The sequence below is a fragment of the Juglans microcarpa x Juglans regia genome, chromosome 3D, assembly GCF_004785595.1.
Source record: "Juglans microcarpa x Juglans regia isolate MS1-56 chromosome 3D, Jm3101_v1.0, whole genome shotgun sequence".
In the NCBI taxonomy this organism is placed as follows: domain Eukaryota; kingdom Viridiplantae; phylum Streptophyta; class Magnoliopsida; order Fagales; family Juglandaceae; genus Juglans; species Juglans microcarpa x Juglans regia.
In genome coordinates, this window is record NC_054598.1 from 8,838,513 (window position 1) to 8,853,940 (window position 15,428).

A 15,428-nucleotide genomic window follows, 5' to 3' on the forward strand; every position below is an offset into this window, starting at 1 on the left:
GGTTGTGCAAAGGTATTGGAACCAAATTCGGATACGCTGATTGCGGGGGCCATCCATTGCTTTTGCAGGTTGGCAACAAGAACACGGTCCCCATACTCCCTTACATTATGTAATATATGGGTCCCAACCTTTTGCGACTCTCCAAATATATGTGTATTATATGCTTCTTCTCTCCTCGGTAATTCTCTTTCCAGGAGAGTTATTTTCCGTCCCATTTGAAAGGTGAATCCGGTTTGGTTTGAAAACTCATTTTAATTTATTTTATTTTATAATTATAATTTTTTAAAATTTTTATATAAAATATAATAAAAAAATATTTTTTAAAAAAATATTTTAGATTAGTAACAAAAATAACTTTTAGATATTAATAGAAAATTATAAAATATTTTAAATAATTATATTTATTTTTTTAGATGATTAAGTTAAGCATAAACTACTCTCATTAATTGATTATTCATGTGTTGCATCAATTTAAGTGAGTTTAACTCACATGATATAACAAGTGTTAGAATTCAATTTACATTCACGATTATATTTATCTCTTTTTTTTAAATTAAACTCTTGAAGTAAATATTAATTCAGTATTAATAATAATAAATTAATATCGGTTTTTTTTTTTACATCCATATCGTTCTTTAATTGTTATAGTTATTTTTATTAAAAATATGTTTCTTTAGCATGTTCACAAATTTTAGGAGAGTAATAATTTAATAATCTTACTAATAGTTAGGGAGTTCAATACAAATTGAGGTCTAAGGTAAAATTTAAGTGAGTCATTAGTAATTATAATAAAATAAAATAAAAATTGTTATATGGAATAATTTTCAAAAACAAAAGATTTTATTTAAAATCTTTAAATAAAGTCTTTTTTTTTAAATTTATATTTAATACAATAATATAAAATGAGGCCTCAGTGTAAATTGTGCATTTCAATTTAATAAGATCTTTAAAAAATTATTTAAAATATAAATAATTCATTGTATAAAATATTTAGTATTATGGGCTTTACACACGTTAAAAAATATAAAATTATTTAAAATTTAATTTAATGAAGGGGTTTTATTTTTTTTCAAAATTTTTTTTAAAAATTTCTAATTTTTAATTTTGGGGACCTTACATATGGTGGGGCCTTAGGCAATGTTAAATAGTCTTGCTATTGAGCCGGTTTTGTTAGTAGTTACTTTTTTAATCATTAAATAAAATTAAAAATTAAAAAAATATAAAATATAAAAAAAAAATAGTAAATAAACAGTAAAAAATTAGTAATATATCATTTTCCTACACATATACTCTTTGATTTGACCGAAAACTTTTGTGCATATATTTAATATTCTATATTTGAAGAAAATCAAAATGTGGAATGAAAGTTTGTCCAGATTTTTAGGCCCCAATCCTCTTATCTCTCTTTTTTTTTTTTATGGTTTATTTTTTCTGAATAATCACTTCTCAACTCGATGTGGAAGAGGATACCACCAAATCGTCGATTCAAAACAACCAAGCGGCTAAACATACACAAAGAAAAAGAAAGGGTGTGTAGGGGGACACGTGGGACCCTGCTGGTATGACATGAGTGGTCGACATCACTTGTTGATGTCCACGTCATCCCTCGACTTATCCAACCTTTCACTAGTTTCGTCCCCTCTCCCACTGTCCGTCCGTCACGTTAAATAAAGTATTGTTATCGTCACTCGTAGAGGCCATTGATACGGAATAAAGTAACCTCTCTCTCCCTCTCTTGCTCGCATATAAAAATTAAAAGCCCGCTAGAACGAAAGAGTGAGATGCACGACTCCACGTACGGTTTATAGAATTCGTTTCTTGATGCTTTAACAAAATCTTGGTTAAATACTCCCTCTGTTCAATACTGCATATATTTATATGAGAAACAATTAGTTATTCTTAATTATTAAGCCACGTCAGACGTTCTTGAGAGATCGATCCCTGTGAATTATTTTTTTCCTCAGCCGGAATTATATCGGTTAGATTTTTATTATTGGAATCTCTTAATTCTGTCGGTATCGGTTTTTATATATATATATATATATATATTTTATTCATCATCTTCACATCATATATGATACATATATCTTTTTTTTATTAAATATGTAGTATATGAATAATAAATAAAATAACTCAATTAATTTAAAAAAAAATAATAATACATAATGCGCATAAATGATGATAATCCGTGTAAATTGGGGGATAGTAATCCTTCGTAATTAAAACAAAACCAAAAAACAAAATAAAAGTAACAGTGATATTAAACCGTTGGTGACGGTTTGAACGTGACAGTAGTGTAAGATGAGAATTGGTTCTTTAAAAAAAGTGTAAATTTCGTCGGATGTTTTTATTTAATCGTGAAATAACAAAATGAACTCAAACTACACTATCAACAACGTCATTGTTTGACGTGACGGGAATTGTTAATTTTACGGCGACGTGACAGCAGGCCGACGTTTTCACGATCCTCACGCGACCCACAGTGTGGCTCTCTAGAACTTCCCTATAAAAAGTGTTGTAACAATAGTAAGAAATATTATTATTATTATTATTATTATTATTTAGGGGTAATTGAGTTCGCAGTGTTATAAACGGATGATTTTGTCAAAAGATAAAAGGAATTAAACGAAGAGGGGCGATAGTTTGACCCGTGAAATGGAAATTGCTATCTGCACGATCATCCGAACTGCATCCCTTTCAAAGCGATCGATCGATCGACAGGAAGGCTCAATGTGAGAACTGAGAAAGGGGTTCCCACTTGCCACGACGTCATTTTAGACAAGGAGAGATCAGTGGAAACCCACCTACATACATAATTCCAATGATTAAAACCTTATACATAACAAGATGGTAAAGCTTGTACTTGCGTTAAAGAATCAAAACATTATAAATTTTGCCGGAGCAGCTCCAACTTGAGTGATCTAATCTAGCTAGCTAGATAAACATCTTGTTGACTTTTTAGAATAATAAGTACATTTCTATTATTCGGATTGCACTATTCTGATATACAGCTGAATACAATATAATAATTTAATTGCATTTAAGATAAAATTTGATACGTTATATAGTATGTTATATCTATTTTATAATAAAAATAATTTTATAATATAAAAGTTAAGCAATTTAACTCTTCAAACAATGTGAAATGACAGATATATATGCTGGATCTTAAGGTTGTCGTAGCGCCAACAGAGAGTGAAGTGTGTCTGCACGGAGAAAAGATATGAGAACCTAACTTCTTATACTGTGTATACAACGGCTAGACTGGCTGGCTGTCTTAATTCGAAGATCCACACTTTGGACTGGAAAAAAAACTTGTGGATTTGAGGAGCCAGGCATGATCCCACCAAAAGCGGTTAATTTCCATTTCAGTACGGCTACGGAGAATCACGTTTCGGATTTTTGCCGTGTAAGGTTTTAGCTTGAATATACAGGTCAGGCGTCTGCAATCCTGTAGGCCTTTAAATACGATTCTTACACGGTTGACCTTTAACAAAACCAAAAAAGAAAGAAAAACAACCGTGTTAATTTATATATGCTTATTTCTTAAGCATAAAACCTTGGACGTGTCGATGTGGGAAAAGAAAATCAAGGTTTTGAGTTTTATTTTATGTTTGAATTTTGAAAAAGCTTGCAGGTATTTATAATCATTAAATTTTACGAATAAAGATATCTGCATTGTAATTTAAATCGGAGAGCATAAAAAGTAGATATTGCATTAGTTAAGTTAGGCTGTTTTTGGACATGAAATGAGATGAGAAGACATATTTTAAATACTAATGAGATTTTTTTAATTAAGATGATATGAGATAGTTTGTAAAAAAATATATGTTTGAATAGTGAGATGAGATGAGATGAGATAGTTTTTAATTTTTTAGATTTGAAAAAAGTGTAAGTCTCACAATATTTATAGAGTACTCGAATTGTGTACTGTTTATATATTGTTTATATACTGTTTAAGTCAATTTTGATACTGTTTACACACTATTTATGTCAGTTTTCATTGTGTTATACTGTTTATTTACTATTTATTTAAGTTGATATTTTTAAAACTTAAGAGATAATATAATTTTAGATGAGATGTTTTCATATGTATTAGCTAACCAAACCGGGCTAGAATTGTCGCACGAGTGTTTTAAAAAGGCACGTGCTTTATAAAAATATTTTGAAAAAAAAAAAGAACTCCGTTTATTTGGAAAGTAACAAGAAAAGAAAACTAACAATTACTATCAAAAATAAATTGTTAGTGATATAGTTGTTCAATTTAGCAGTCTCATAGGAACAATCTGTAGACTGTTGTGAAAAATGCGATAAGGGTATACGAGGAAAAACCGCACAATTATAAATAGACAAGTAAAACAAATAACAGTAACTGAACCTCTGCGCAGATTCATACGTTTTGAGTTTTGACCTTTAAATGGTTTTGGTCGTCGACGACTGCCCAAAATTCGCTACCTGAGTTTGTTAAGATGGCGAGCTGTGCACCACTCGCCTAGAGACGCGCGGCACACACGGTCCGGTAAAATCTGTACGTAACGGATGCTGAAGAGTATATTTCACGCGCCTAAAATTGTCGAGTAAGTTTGATTTAACCTTGGGGTGAAGCCGAATACGGAAAATAACCGCAGTTAGTTGTTTTACTTGCAACAAAATTAACCGCTTCCGAGATAAACCCAAATATTTGTAGAGAGAGAGAAATAAAACACCCACCTGTGCCCAACAACCATCAAATAAAGAGAGGAGGCTTTAGCCCTTTCTTCAGAGAGAGAGAGAGAGAGAGAGAGCATGTTGGCGAGTACAAAAGCGTGCGTACAAGGGAGAAGGATTCTTCCGTGCAGAGAGAGAGGGGGAGCGAAAACAAACCGACGACGAACAGACGGATCTGGGTCAACGATGTCTGACCGGAAAAACGACAACTCAAGGGGTAGAAGTGTAAAATAAGTATACCCACTACTCTCTCTTACCTCTGCGGTGTTTTGTTCATTCAATTTGTTAATTAATTTCTTTATAAGCATTCGGCTCTGTCGTTGTTGTTGTTGTGGTCTCTTTGTAGGCGTTCTCTAGGCTCTTTCCGCTTTCCCCTACCCATTAGACTCTCTCTTATATAACTTCTCTCTGCCTTCTTTCTCTCTTCAGCTCCGAAAGAGAGATAGAGAGGCCGGACATAGACGGAGAAGGCACAGATAGAGATAGCTTAGCGATGAGAACAAGGAGAGGGCTTTGTTACCCTCGAGTAGGATGTGGAGGAGGGGGAGACTTATTCCTTTTCTCGGAGAAGACTGAAGTAGTGAAGAAGAGGATGAGAGATTTCTCCGGAGAACACATGGTTTGCCGGAAAAGGAAACGGAATTCGTCGGTTGTTTCCGGGAAGTCTGACTTGTTCGATGCCTTGCCTGATGATCTTGTCATTTCTATTCTCTGCAAACTCAGCTCCACCGCCGGATGCCCCTCCGATTTCATCAACGTTCTGATAACGTACGCGCTTCTCGATATTCCGCTTTTAAGTCTTTCTTCTTCCTTGTTTTGGATTTCTTTTTACCGGGAAGCGAATTATTCCGGCCATTCATTCAGAAATTTGATCTCCATCTTGGTCCTCGGGCTTTTTGCGAAAGTGTCATCTTTTTTGGAAGAAGATGGTTCCTTTACGTTGCAAATTCTGAATTTGATGTACCTATATTTGGGTTTTGAATCTCGCATAACTCGTCGTATTTGAAACAGGTGCAAGAGATTAAACGGATTGGGTCTCCATTCTCTAGTATTATCCAAAGCTTCACAGAAAACGTTTGCGATAAGAGCGAAGAACTGGTCCGACTCCGCTCACCGCTTCTTGAAACAGTGTGCCGATGCGGGAAACGTGGAGGCCTGCTACTCTCTCGGCATGGTCAGTCTCACCGTATATTCATACCTTATATAAATACTCACTAAAATAACAAATGTTTGTTGATTATTCAAGAATTAGTTTATATGTAAATTTAGTCAAAATTCTTAACCCATTTCACAAGCTTTGAACATTCTTCGGATGATTGTGAAAATAAACTGAGGAGTATTGAATATTGTCCGTTGCAGATTCGATTCTACTGCTTGCATAATGGAGGGAGCGGAGCCTCGCTGATGGCCAAGGCCGCGATTAGCTCTCACGCACAGGCCCTTTACTCGCTGGCCGTAATACAGTTCAACGGCAGCGGTGGCTCCAAGAACGATAAGGACCTCCGAGCCGGTGTTGCTCTTTGTGCGCGAGCTGCCTTCCTAGGTCACATCGACGCGCTCCGTGAGCTCGGCCACTGCCTACAGGACGGATACGGCGTGCGTCAGAACATCACCGAGGGGCGCCGGTTTCTCGTGCAAGCGAACGCTCGGGAGCTCGCCACCGTAATATCCTCTGCTTCTGCTTCAGCCATCCCCACGCGTTCTTGGTTCACGTGGAATCCGCACCCGCATCCCCATCCCCGGAACATTAACTGCGGGGGCTGTCCGTTGCTGAGCGACTTCGGGTGCAACGTGCCGGCGCCGGAGGCCCACCCGGCTAGCCGGTTCTTGGCTGAGTGGTTCGCGTCGCGGGGCGGATCCCCGGGTCAAGGTCTGAGGCTCTGCTCCCACGTGAGTTGCGGGCGTCCCGAGACCAGAAGGCACGAGTTCCGTCGATGTTCAGTTTGTGGCACCGTCAACTACTGTTCCCGCGCGTGTCAGGCCCTCGATTGGAAGATGCGGCATAAGGCGGACTGTACTCCTACCGAACGGTGGGTGGACGACGATGAAGGCGACGGCGCCGCTAATGGCGATGCGGAAGATTACGATGGCGGAGTTAATGGGGAAAACGATGAAGTCATTGCTGAGAGTTAGTTGTAACGTTTACCATGACGGAACGATGACGGCAGATAACGTGGGTTAATAGGATAAATAAAAAGTCAGAGAAGGCAGGAAAAACAAAAAGAAAGAAAAGAAAAAAGAAATGAGGCCATTTTGGTAAAAGCGATAAATTACGGGGATTTTTTGGGGGGCAAAAGAAATGGCCGTTGGGACGGTTGGCTAGCACGGAGTTGTGTTCTTCCCCCGTCTCCGGTTTTTTGTATAGAGGGGGGGTTTTGTACGAAGTATTGGGGGGGCCTTCTTCTTTTCTTTCTTTGTTCTGTTTTGTACCTTTTGTACTGTAGAGAAGTTGTCAGCCTTAACTTACGATGAACAAGGGAAATCGGATTTAATTTCGAGAAATTAAAAAACACCAGTTTTAATTCCTTGGTGATATTCTGCATCAAACACTCTAAATGTTAAACGATTGATTTGGGTAAAAAGACTGGCAAGGGTAAATGGAGAGAGTTCGACATGAGTTATCATGGTTGGTGAAATATAGCATTATTTCGAGGTTCTACTTTTGAGCTTTTCTCATGGCTTTTTGGTGGTCAAAGATGTAAAGGGTTGGACATAGAAAATAAAAAAGAAGAAAATCGAATGGGTAATGGAATAGTGGGGTGGCCATCCGTCTTGCAATCTACAATGCACGTAAGAGCATCCGTATTGGTCTCGCTAAAACTCTTAAAAAGTTAAATTATGAATTTCATGGTGTTTGAGCCCGCTGCATTGGATTCGGTAAAACATAAAATTCAAACTTTCAGTTACAGTAACTCTATCCTTTTCTTCAAATATGGTGAGGTACTATTTATTATTAAATTATTATTTTATTCTAAAATCACATCTCCTCAACCGAAACATCTTATTTTTCTCGTGAATTCGTTCTCTCTTCGCTTTCTCTCCCTTTCTCCCTCGACGAACACCCCCTTCATTTTTTTCTTCTCGTTTCTCTCTTCCCTTCTTTCTTTCATCTGTTGTCTCTTTGGCCTGACACTCCCTCTCTTCCCTTCTCTCAATTTTTTCTATTTTTTTCCAGTTCTCTTGCTATTTTCATTACTCCAGGGCTGTCGAAGTTGGGAATCTGTTACTAAGAGAAGGAGCCATCGATTTGCAAGAGAGAATCGATTTTAATCAACTGGTCATGCCTCTATTAGGGTTCTATTGTGCTTCACAAAAGGTAAGCAACTCTCATTCTCTTGTTTTTTTTTTTTATTTGTAATTTTATTGTTTAGTTTTGGTTTTGGCTTGATCTAGTCTGCATCATATTTAGTTGTGATGGGGTCTTAAATCATGCTTGATATCAATGGTTTGGTGGTTAATGGGTTTCCCATGACAGAATCCCATGGAATTAAAATCCTAGGTAAATAAAGAATGAAAATTGCCGAGAAATCAGCAAAAGTTTAATGTTTGTGATCGAGAAACAAACTGTAGAAAGTAATGAAATCTACAGTACCAGTGAAAGTCTGGGAAATGAAATTCAGAAATTTGAAGCTAGAAAAATTGGTAAAGAAATTTATATTCGAGCTAGAGGATATGATCATACGAACCAGAAAGGATCAGCAATGAATTTCCAGAAAACCAAATTCTAGAGGGAAAAGAGAAATCCAGGAAGGGAAATTAATAAGAAAAGCACCTAACTTTTGTCGGCTAAAACAACAAATCAATGCAAGAGAGGAAAAACCATGAAGACTCACCGAAACAATAAGTTATAGCTGAAGCAGAGGAGGAAATGATAGTAGAAAACCAAACCAAACCAAAAAAATCCAGTAAAAAAATTCTGAGAGAGAGAGAGAGAGAGAGAGAGAGAGAGAGAGAGAAGTGAGCAAAGATGCTTAACAGAGGTTGCAAGGAAAGAAGAAAAAGAACAAACCCCCAAACCTCCTTTTTCCTCTTTATGTAAGTTATTTTATGTTTTTCCTTTTCTTTTTTCTTGCTCCTGGTTTTGTTTGTGGAAAATATCAACTTTATTAGAGGCTGGATGAGCTTGTTCTTCCCTGCTAATAATGGAACTATGGAAGTGGGGTTGCCTTTGGATCCTTCCAGCCTGTCCTTATTGATCCCAATAAAAACTAAAGAAAGAAAGAATATATGTATTTGCATTTCCATTATTTGCTACCATTGTAACTTGTATTGGCTAGTTAAATCATTGGGAAGCCCATTGATCACCAAGCTTGAAGTAATTGGCTAGTTAACCCACTGTTCCAGACCCAGTCAAAACCATTTTAGTCTTCTCGAGGTAAGCTTTTAGGCCTGCAGTGTATATATAACTGCACCCAAGCTGCCAACAAATGCTTCACAAGGAAAGATGTCTTCAAGAAATAGGGTAAGTGTTTTGAGTCAGAGTTACAGAGTGGGAACAGTCCTCATCCATTGATTCTTGATAGCTTTGAGCCACTGTTATGGCATTGTCGTTTTCATATTTCTAATTAATTCATTGCCAGAGCACTTTGGTCAGAATTTTCAAATGTCTTGGGATAGTTTGGGTTATGCCCTTGGGAAGGGTGGAGCTGAAAGGGAAAGTAGTAATCTTTGTCGCCTAGCTGTGTGGTGAATGATTCCATTATGTTCGTCTCTCTATGTTTGGACAGTGGCATATGATAACTTTAGCGTACTGCTTGTAGATTTGCCACCTGTGTACTGTGGCCACACCTTTAATAAATTATCTATTACCCATTTAAAAAAACCAAAGACATGGTATTGCCTCCACTCTGAAATATACTCTATATCCCTCCCTAATCCTCCACTGCCACTGTACTAATCCATAACTACCTTCTCATTCTATTAGATATTTATCTACCAACTCCTCATTTGAGCTTCTTGTCTTGATTAAGAAAGTTCTTTCACAGGTTTAACAACTAGGCCTTGTTAACAAGCACTTTTCTATTGTTCTTGTTAACCCTCCATATATCTTGAAGCATGATGATCATGCTCACTGTGCAGGTTGAGGCTCTCAATGATCCTGACATGAAGGTGCAGCCACCAGGGAATGCACAATGCAGCAGAGATCATTCCTTACCAAAGGACCACTCTATTTTGGCTTGTTGCTTGTAAATAAATTTCTGTTAATGTCATTCTTAGTATTTTTAGTAGGTCTGATTTTAAGTGTAGTGGACAGTACAATCGAGTGCTAGGTAGAAGATAACATTTGTATTTTTTTTTTCCTTTTCATGAATGAAAATAGAGTTTCTGATTGGTTCTTTATGCTCAGGTCTCTATCTCTCTCACACACAATTTTGATGTCCATATCTGCATGATTCATTGTGAGATTTAATTACACTTGCAATTTTATTAGAAGTGATATTATATAATAATATAGGTGGTTCAGCCATGCATCTGTTTGTATATTAGCATTATAGTATTCTAATGGATGTGGTTAAATACCTTGGTTAATATTAGTATGAAATGTTAATATTAGGTTAAGAAACAAATAGTTGGGAAATAATAATTTTAAGTAAAATGTAAATTATTAATTAATATATGAAGTGTATTTGCAAAATATAAAAGAAAAAAAATTATAAAATATTATTAAAATATATAATATTATATTATTATTTTGACTTTAAGATGGCTAGTCCAATGTTGATTCACCTAGCTAAAGGTTAATGATATAGCTAAAACTTGAAATTTTAGCTAAAATTTGGACTTGGCAATAGCTAGGCCATTGCCAATACTCTAAGGCTGTGTTTGGATATTGAGTTGAAATGATAAAATATTATTAGAATATTATTTTTTAATATTATTATTATTTTAAAATTTGAAAAAGTTGAATCGTTTATTATATTTTATGTTAAAATTTAAAAAAAATTATAATAATGAATTTAAATGAGTTTGGTAAGTATGGTGGGATTAGATTGCTCGCTGTAAACTCAAATTCACAGATCAAATTCCTCATTCATTTATTTATTTTGTTTTGGCCATGGTTACTGTAATTCAGTTGCATTCAAAATGGGAGTATCCATGCATGCAAGGTGGTCCAAGCTCAGCCAGCCCATTTATAAGCATGAGTTAGAATTGGTAAGGTGGTTGAAAGCCCATCTACTTGGTCCAGTTTCATTCATTCTTTTACTTGGATTTACTGGCATCTTCATGGTTGGAAAAAGTAAAAAAAAAAAAAAAAAAAAAAAAAAAAAAAAAAAAAAAGTGGATTCTTATACATCAGCTACTATTCACACTCACACTTCACAGTTTTTTTTTTTTTTTTTCATAGAGTGTCGGATGTTTTTCATAACATGTGGAATAGTGAATAGCAACTGATGAGAAGAATTATTCTCTTATGTAATTTGTTTTTCTTCATGGCAAAGTTGCCCCTTCAATTTGAACTACTTCACCTCAAGGAACACCATGGGGGTGAGGAAGGCTCTGGCTGACTGCTATATCCTCAACCAATTGCCAATTCTGTCTACGCAAGTGTTGAAACATTGTATTGCCTAAGCAAGTATTGACCAACCTTAACTATAAAGAAACCTTTATCTAACTTCCATGCGTGCCTTAGGATGATTTATTTTGGTAATCAGAAGAAAAAAGGAAAATAAATGAATTATTGGGAATCTTGTCATGACCTTTCACCAGAACAATATAAAAATGTGGTTATTACATTATAGTATTTTTTTTTTTTTAATGTTTCAGGGTTGTTTTTTTGTTGTTCATATGGAGAATTATGTGGCCCGTGAATTGTTGGTCACCATGTGGTATCAGTTGATTGTATTTATAATTATGTCAAACAAGCTTCTTTTTATTAATTAAAAGGAAAGATATAGTTGGGTTTTGTTATGTTTTCGAAAGTGCTAAGGACTCGAGATCCGTTTTTTAGAAGTAACATCGACTCCAAATCCAATGGTCCCGGGATGCCTTGTGCACACTTAAACTAATTGTATAAAAATTGCAGGCTAGCTGAGTATGTTTCGTAAAAGGCTCGAGTTGGGAAATACAATTCTGTTATATACAGTCAAGTTATGCAGTCGGTGTGCAGTCAAGACCCCACGTCAGATTAAAAATAAATAAATAGATAAAGAAGCAGAATAGGAAAAGAAGCTCACCAGAAATCAAAAGAAGAATTGATTGAAGAAATAGAGCTCAGTCTTCGTCTTCCCGCGCATGCTGCGTTTGGGTCTTGTGTGTAATGGTTGAATGAAGAACTGAAGAAAAAACAAAGCTCGACATCGTCTGGGTCTTCGTGTTCCCACTCGTATGGTGTCTGTTTCTTTCGATTGCATGTAATGGTTTCTCAGTCATCGACTTCATGTGTAATGGTCGCCCAATTGTTGTCTTCCTACTCATCTGATCTAGAGAATTGCTACCCACATTACTTTTGAGTTTTTGTGTTCATCGTGGGTCTCCATTTTCGTAAATATTTTCTATGAGTCTTCTCCATGTGGGTTTTCTTCGTGGGGGTCTTTTCCGTGGATCTCTATTGGTAAAGTTTTTTCATTTTATTTTCTAAATCTACATTTCGTCAACTGAAACAACAAATTTGGAGAACCAAATAAGAATGATGCCCCATATGAAATGATAATCATATGGATGTTACTAGATAATTATCCGAGCCGACTAGAACAGAGGTTCTGATAATCTTATGGTTGTTACCAAATCAAACGAGACACGATGCCTTTTGATCTGGAAAAGATAGTGTCGTCGTCTGTTTGTTTGCTCTGTAGTTTTTATTGTTTACGAACTTCATGAAGTATTCCCACAGCTATATTTGTAATGGGGAGAAAATGCATCACCACATAAGTGATTGTGGAATTAGTAACCATGGAGGGAAATGGAGCTCGAACTTGGCGAAATGGGAAAGTCTTCGTCTTCGTGGGAGAGAAACACAAAGAGAGAGGGAAATGGAGAGAGGTCTTCGTCTTCAAGGGAGAGAAACACTAAGAGTCCCGATGATAGTAAAATGGAAATGATCTTCGAGGGAGAGAAATCGAAAGAATGAAAAAAGAGATTAAGAGAAACCGAAGAAGATAGGGTAGAACAAAATGATGTGTTGTTATTTTGCTGAAACGGGTTCGTTTTTATTTATGCCACGTCGGACCCGTTTGTCCCGCGTTTGCACCAGGAAACTGCAGTAAGAGTTTTTATGGGGCATACTGTCGCTTGAGTTGAGCTAGAACAGAAAACAATGCGTACGTTTTTTGAGTGCTAAGCCGGAGTCACTTGTGAGCTACGTGCCAGCTACTCATTAATTGGAACCAGGTTCCTTGGAGATTTATTTATTTTTCTAAAAAGGACGAAGCCAATCTTTCATTTTGTCTAAAACATAAATACTTATTATTATTATTATTATTATTATTATTTATGGTTGTAGGGAGATTCTTAATCCGACAAGTATAACAAACAGGCCAATATCAAGATTCCACACACAAAACAAAAAAAAAAAAAAAAAAATGAAAATATTAACAACAGGAAAATATAAAGTGCACCTATGATTTGTACTGTTTTTTTAATATTTGTGTTTGTTTATTTTTTTATTTTTTTAAAATACATAAAAAAAATGTTTTGAAAAAGTAAAAAAAATAAAATTTACACTCTTATCAGTGACTCTAGCACCGCCCTTAACAACGATTGAGAAGCCTGAGAACTTGGGCCCAAGGTTGGAATTGTACATAAGCTGTGTGGGCTCGGGTGTTTTACTTTATCTGACAGGCTCAACTTGTGAAGCCCAATCATATGAGCTCTGGAGAATGGTGGGACTCGCCCAAAGGTTCAATTTCCAAGCTTCGCCTCTCTAGTTTTTATAAACGAAATTCGTTCACTATTCTCCTGCTTCGTGTGTTCTATAAGCTCCTACCAGGTAATAATATCACACTTTTCTATCGATTGTTTTCCTGAAACTATCTTGTTCGATTTCTATTTTTCATTCGCGCAATCACTGTTTTAGGGCTTCGATTTGGAGCCCCCCTTTTTTTTGGGGTGGCTTTTGTGCATTTGTCAAGGGGTTTTCCGTTTCGGAACCACCTGATATGTTTGGTTGCTGAGAAACTGTAGGAAAAGAAAATGAATTTATCGGATTTCAGAGTTTTTCTATTGTTATCTCAAGGACACGAAATTTCCATAATCCAGCTGATTTTGCCAAGGGAGAGAGTTTCCGGTCTTTATGTGAAATCAGATAAACATCAAGCTTTGTTTTACCGGAGTGTGGATTCTGTTTCGTTGGATTCTTTGTTTGTTGTACTGTTGAATCAGTTTTGTGTTAAATCTGAATGCACAAAATAGTTCTAGTTAATAATTAAAGTCAGTTCAACCTCTAACAAGAAATACTGATTACGCTAGGGTTTTGATTCAAGGTGTTGGGGAAGAGGGATCAAGATGGGATTTATAATGGAGTTTGCAGAGAATTTGGTACTAAGGTTAATGGAGGACCCTAAGGAGAGGGATAGGAAGTTCAGGGAGCACGTGTATGCAGTTAAGGATCGGTGCAACAAGACCAAGGAGATGTGGAGCTATCCTCTCCGTCCCTACGGTTTCTGGACCTTCGATCGCCACAACTCTCAGCTGAAGTGGGATGCTCAGATTAGCCAGGTGCCTGGTCGAAGGGACCCCTATGATGACCTCCTTCAGCACAGCCATGATATCCCGAAATGAACAAGTGAGGTCGTTTTCCCAGCTTTTGTATTTGTTTTATGTTAAAATTCACAATGTGTGGTGTCATACTTTTTTGTGCCACAAGTCTTAGTCAGGATGAGTTAGCGCTTGTTTCTGGTGGAGCATCTGTGTTATTCTCCTAAATATTAGACATTTGTTTGACATATATTAAACATGCAAAGAAATATACACAATTTATATTGAACTCTTGGACTGGATGTTGAAGAGATCATATGAAATGGATCGTGTTTCTCTCATATGCGTGGCATGTAATTGGTTGAGCTTGGAACATCTTTAGTTTTCAGAATTATGCAGTTATTCATCAATTTAAGGAAATCCATCAGAATGTTGATGGGGGACATCATGTCTGAATTGAACTGAACCATTGCATCGGTTATTCATCAATTTTGTTTTACCGATGCAGAAATCTCTGTATGCCATCTGCGAAGTGAATTAAAGCTTTTCTGAAGGAAATGGCGAGAAAGTTAAGCTTGTTGTTCTATTGAATTTTCGTTCCATGTATTGTGCAGCAGGATTATCGGTTGGTTTGAAGCACTTGTTTTCATGACTGATCCATGACTTTGAATAAGCATTCATATAACTCTAGTTTTATGAAAGACGCTCATTTGGAATTTTTATTATCTTTCTGATTTGATTGTTATGTTCTTCTGTCAATCTCATCCGAAAAACGATTTGAGGAAGCTTTTGATTGAATCCGCCTCCGTTCTATTTACTCGTTGTAGCTTGTGATTGTCCTATTACCATAATCTTGGAGAAGCAAGCGTTTACAAGAGGATTTGTCTTTTCCAGCTGGATTTGGTATTGCATTGCTTTGCTTTGCTAGTATTGGAACAACCAAATACTAGGAATACTAGGTTTTCAAAATAAGTGAAGGATGGAAACTTGGATTTATACTAGTGTAATTGCACTCACCATAATCTGCAGTGAGGGAAGTGTAAATTCACATGGCAGAGGTCGGCAATCGAAAGTACGATATAAGGTCA

General features: G+C 36.3%; 2 protein-coding genes across 7 annotated transcripts; both read left to right on the forward strand.

Moving 5' to 3' along the window:
* Positions 1–4,767: 4,767 nt before the first annotated feature.
* LOC121255975 (F-box protein At1g67340-like) lies at positions 4,768–7,232 on the forward strand. Its single transcript, XM_041156545.1, has 4 exons — positions 4,768–4,941; positions 5,137–5,475; positions 5,719–5,881; positions 6,067–7,232. Exons 2-4 carry the CDS (start codon positions 5,201–5,203, stop codon positions 6,838–6,840), a joined length of 1,212 nt encoding a protein of 403 aa, XP_041012479.1. The 5' UTR covers positions 4,768–4,941; positions 5,137–5,200; the 3' UTR covers positions 6,841–7,232.
* A 6,251-nt stretch (positions 7,233–13,483) lies between these two features.
* Positions 13,484–15,062, forward strand: LOC121255976. 6 transcript variants are annotated; one of them, XM_041156549.1, is made up of 3 exons: positions 13,484–13,633; positions 14,127–14,433; positions 14,849–15,062. In XM_041156549.1, the coding sequence occupies exon 2, from the start codon at positions 14,149–14,151 to the stop codon at positions 14,422–14,424; it is 276 nt and encodes a 91-aa protein (XP_041012483.1). In that variant the 5' UTR covers positions 13,484–13,633; positions 14,127–14,148; the 3' UTR covers positions 14,425–14,433; positions 14,849–15,062. The 6 variants fall into 6 exon arrangements, with proteins under 6 accessions (XP_041012483.1, XP_041012480.1, XP_041012481.1 ...); XM_041156546.1 differs by having other exon boundaries at positions 13,508–13,633; positions 14,113–14,433; XM_041156547.1 differs by having other exon boundaries at positions 13,508–13,633; positions 14,113–14,428.
* Positions 15,063–15,428: the final 366 nt, after the last annotated feature.

Bases quoted from the DNA above. Each gene is read 5' to 3' on its own strand.
- LOC121255975 (XM_041156545.1), top strand. From the start codon at position 5,201: ATGAGAACAAGGAGAGGGCTTTGTTACCCTCGAGTAGGATGTGGAGGA. The intron at 5,476-5,718 runs GTACGCGCTTCT...TATTTGAAACAG, and splicing joins TTCATCAACGTTCTGATAAC to GTGCAAGAGATTAAACGGAT. The intron at 5,882-6,066 runs GTCAGTCTCACC...TGTCCGTTGCAG, and splicing joins CCTGCTACTCTCTCGGCATG to ATTCGATTCTACTGCTTGCA.
- LOC121255976 (XM_041156549.1), top strand. From the start codon at position 14,149: ATGGGATTTATAATGGAGTTTGCAGAGAATTTGGTACTAAGGTTAATG.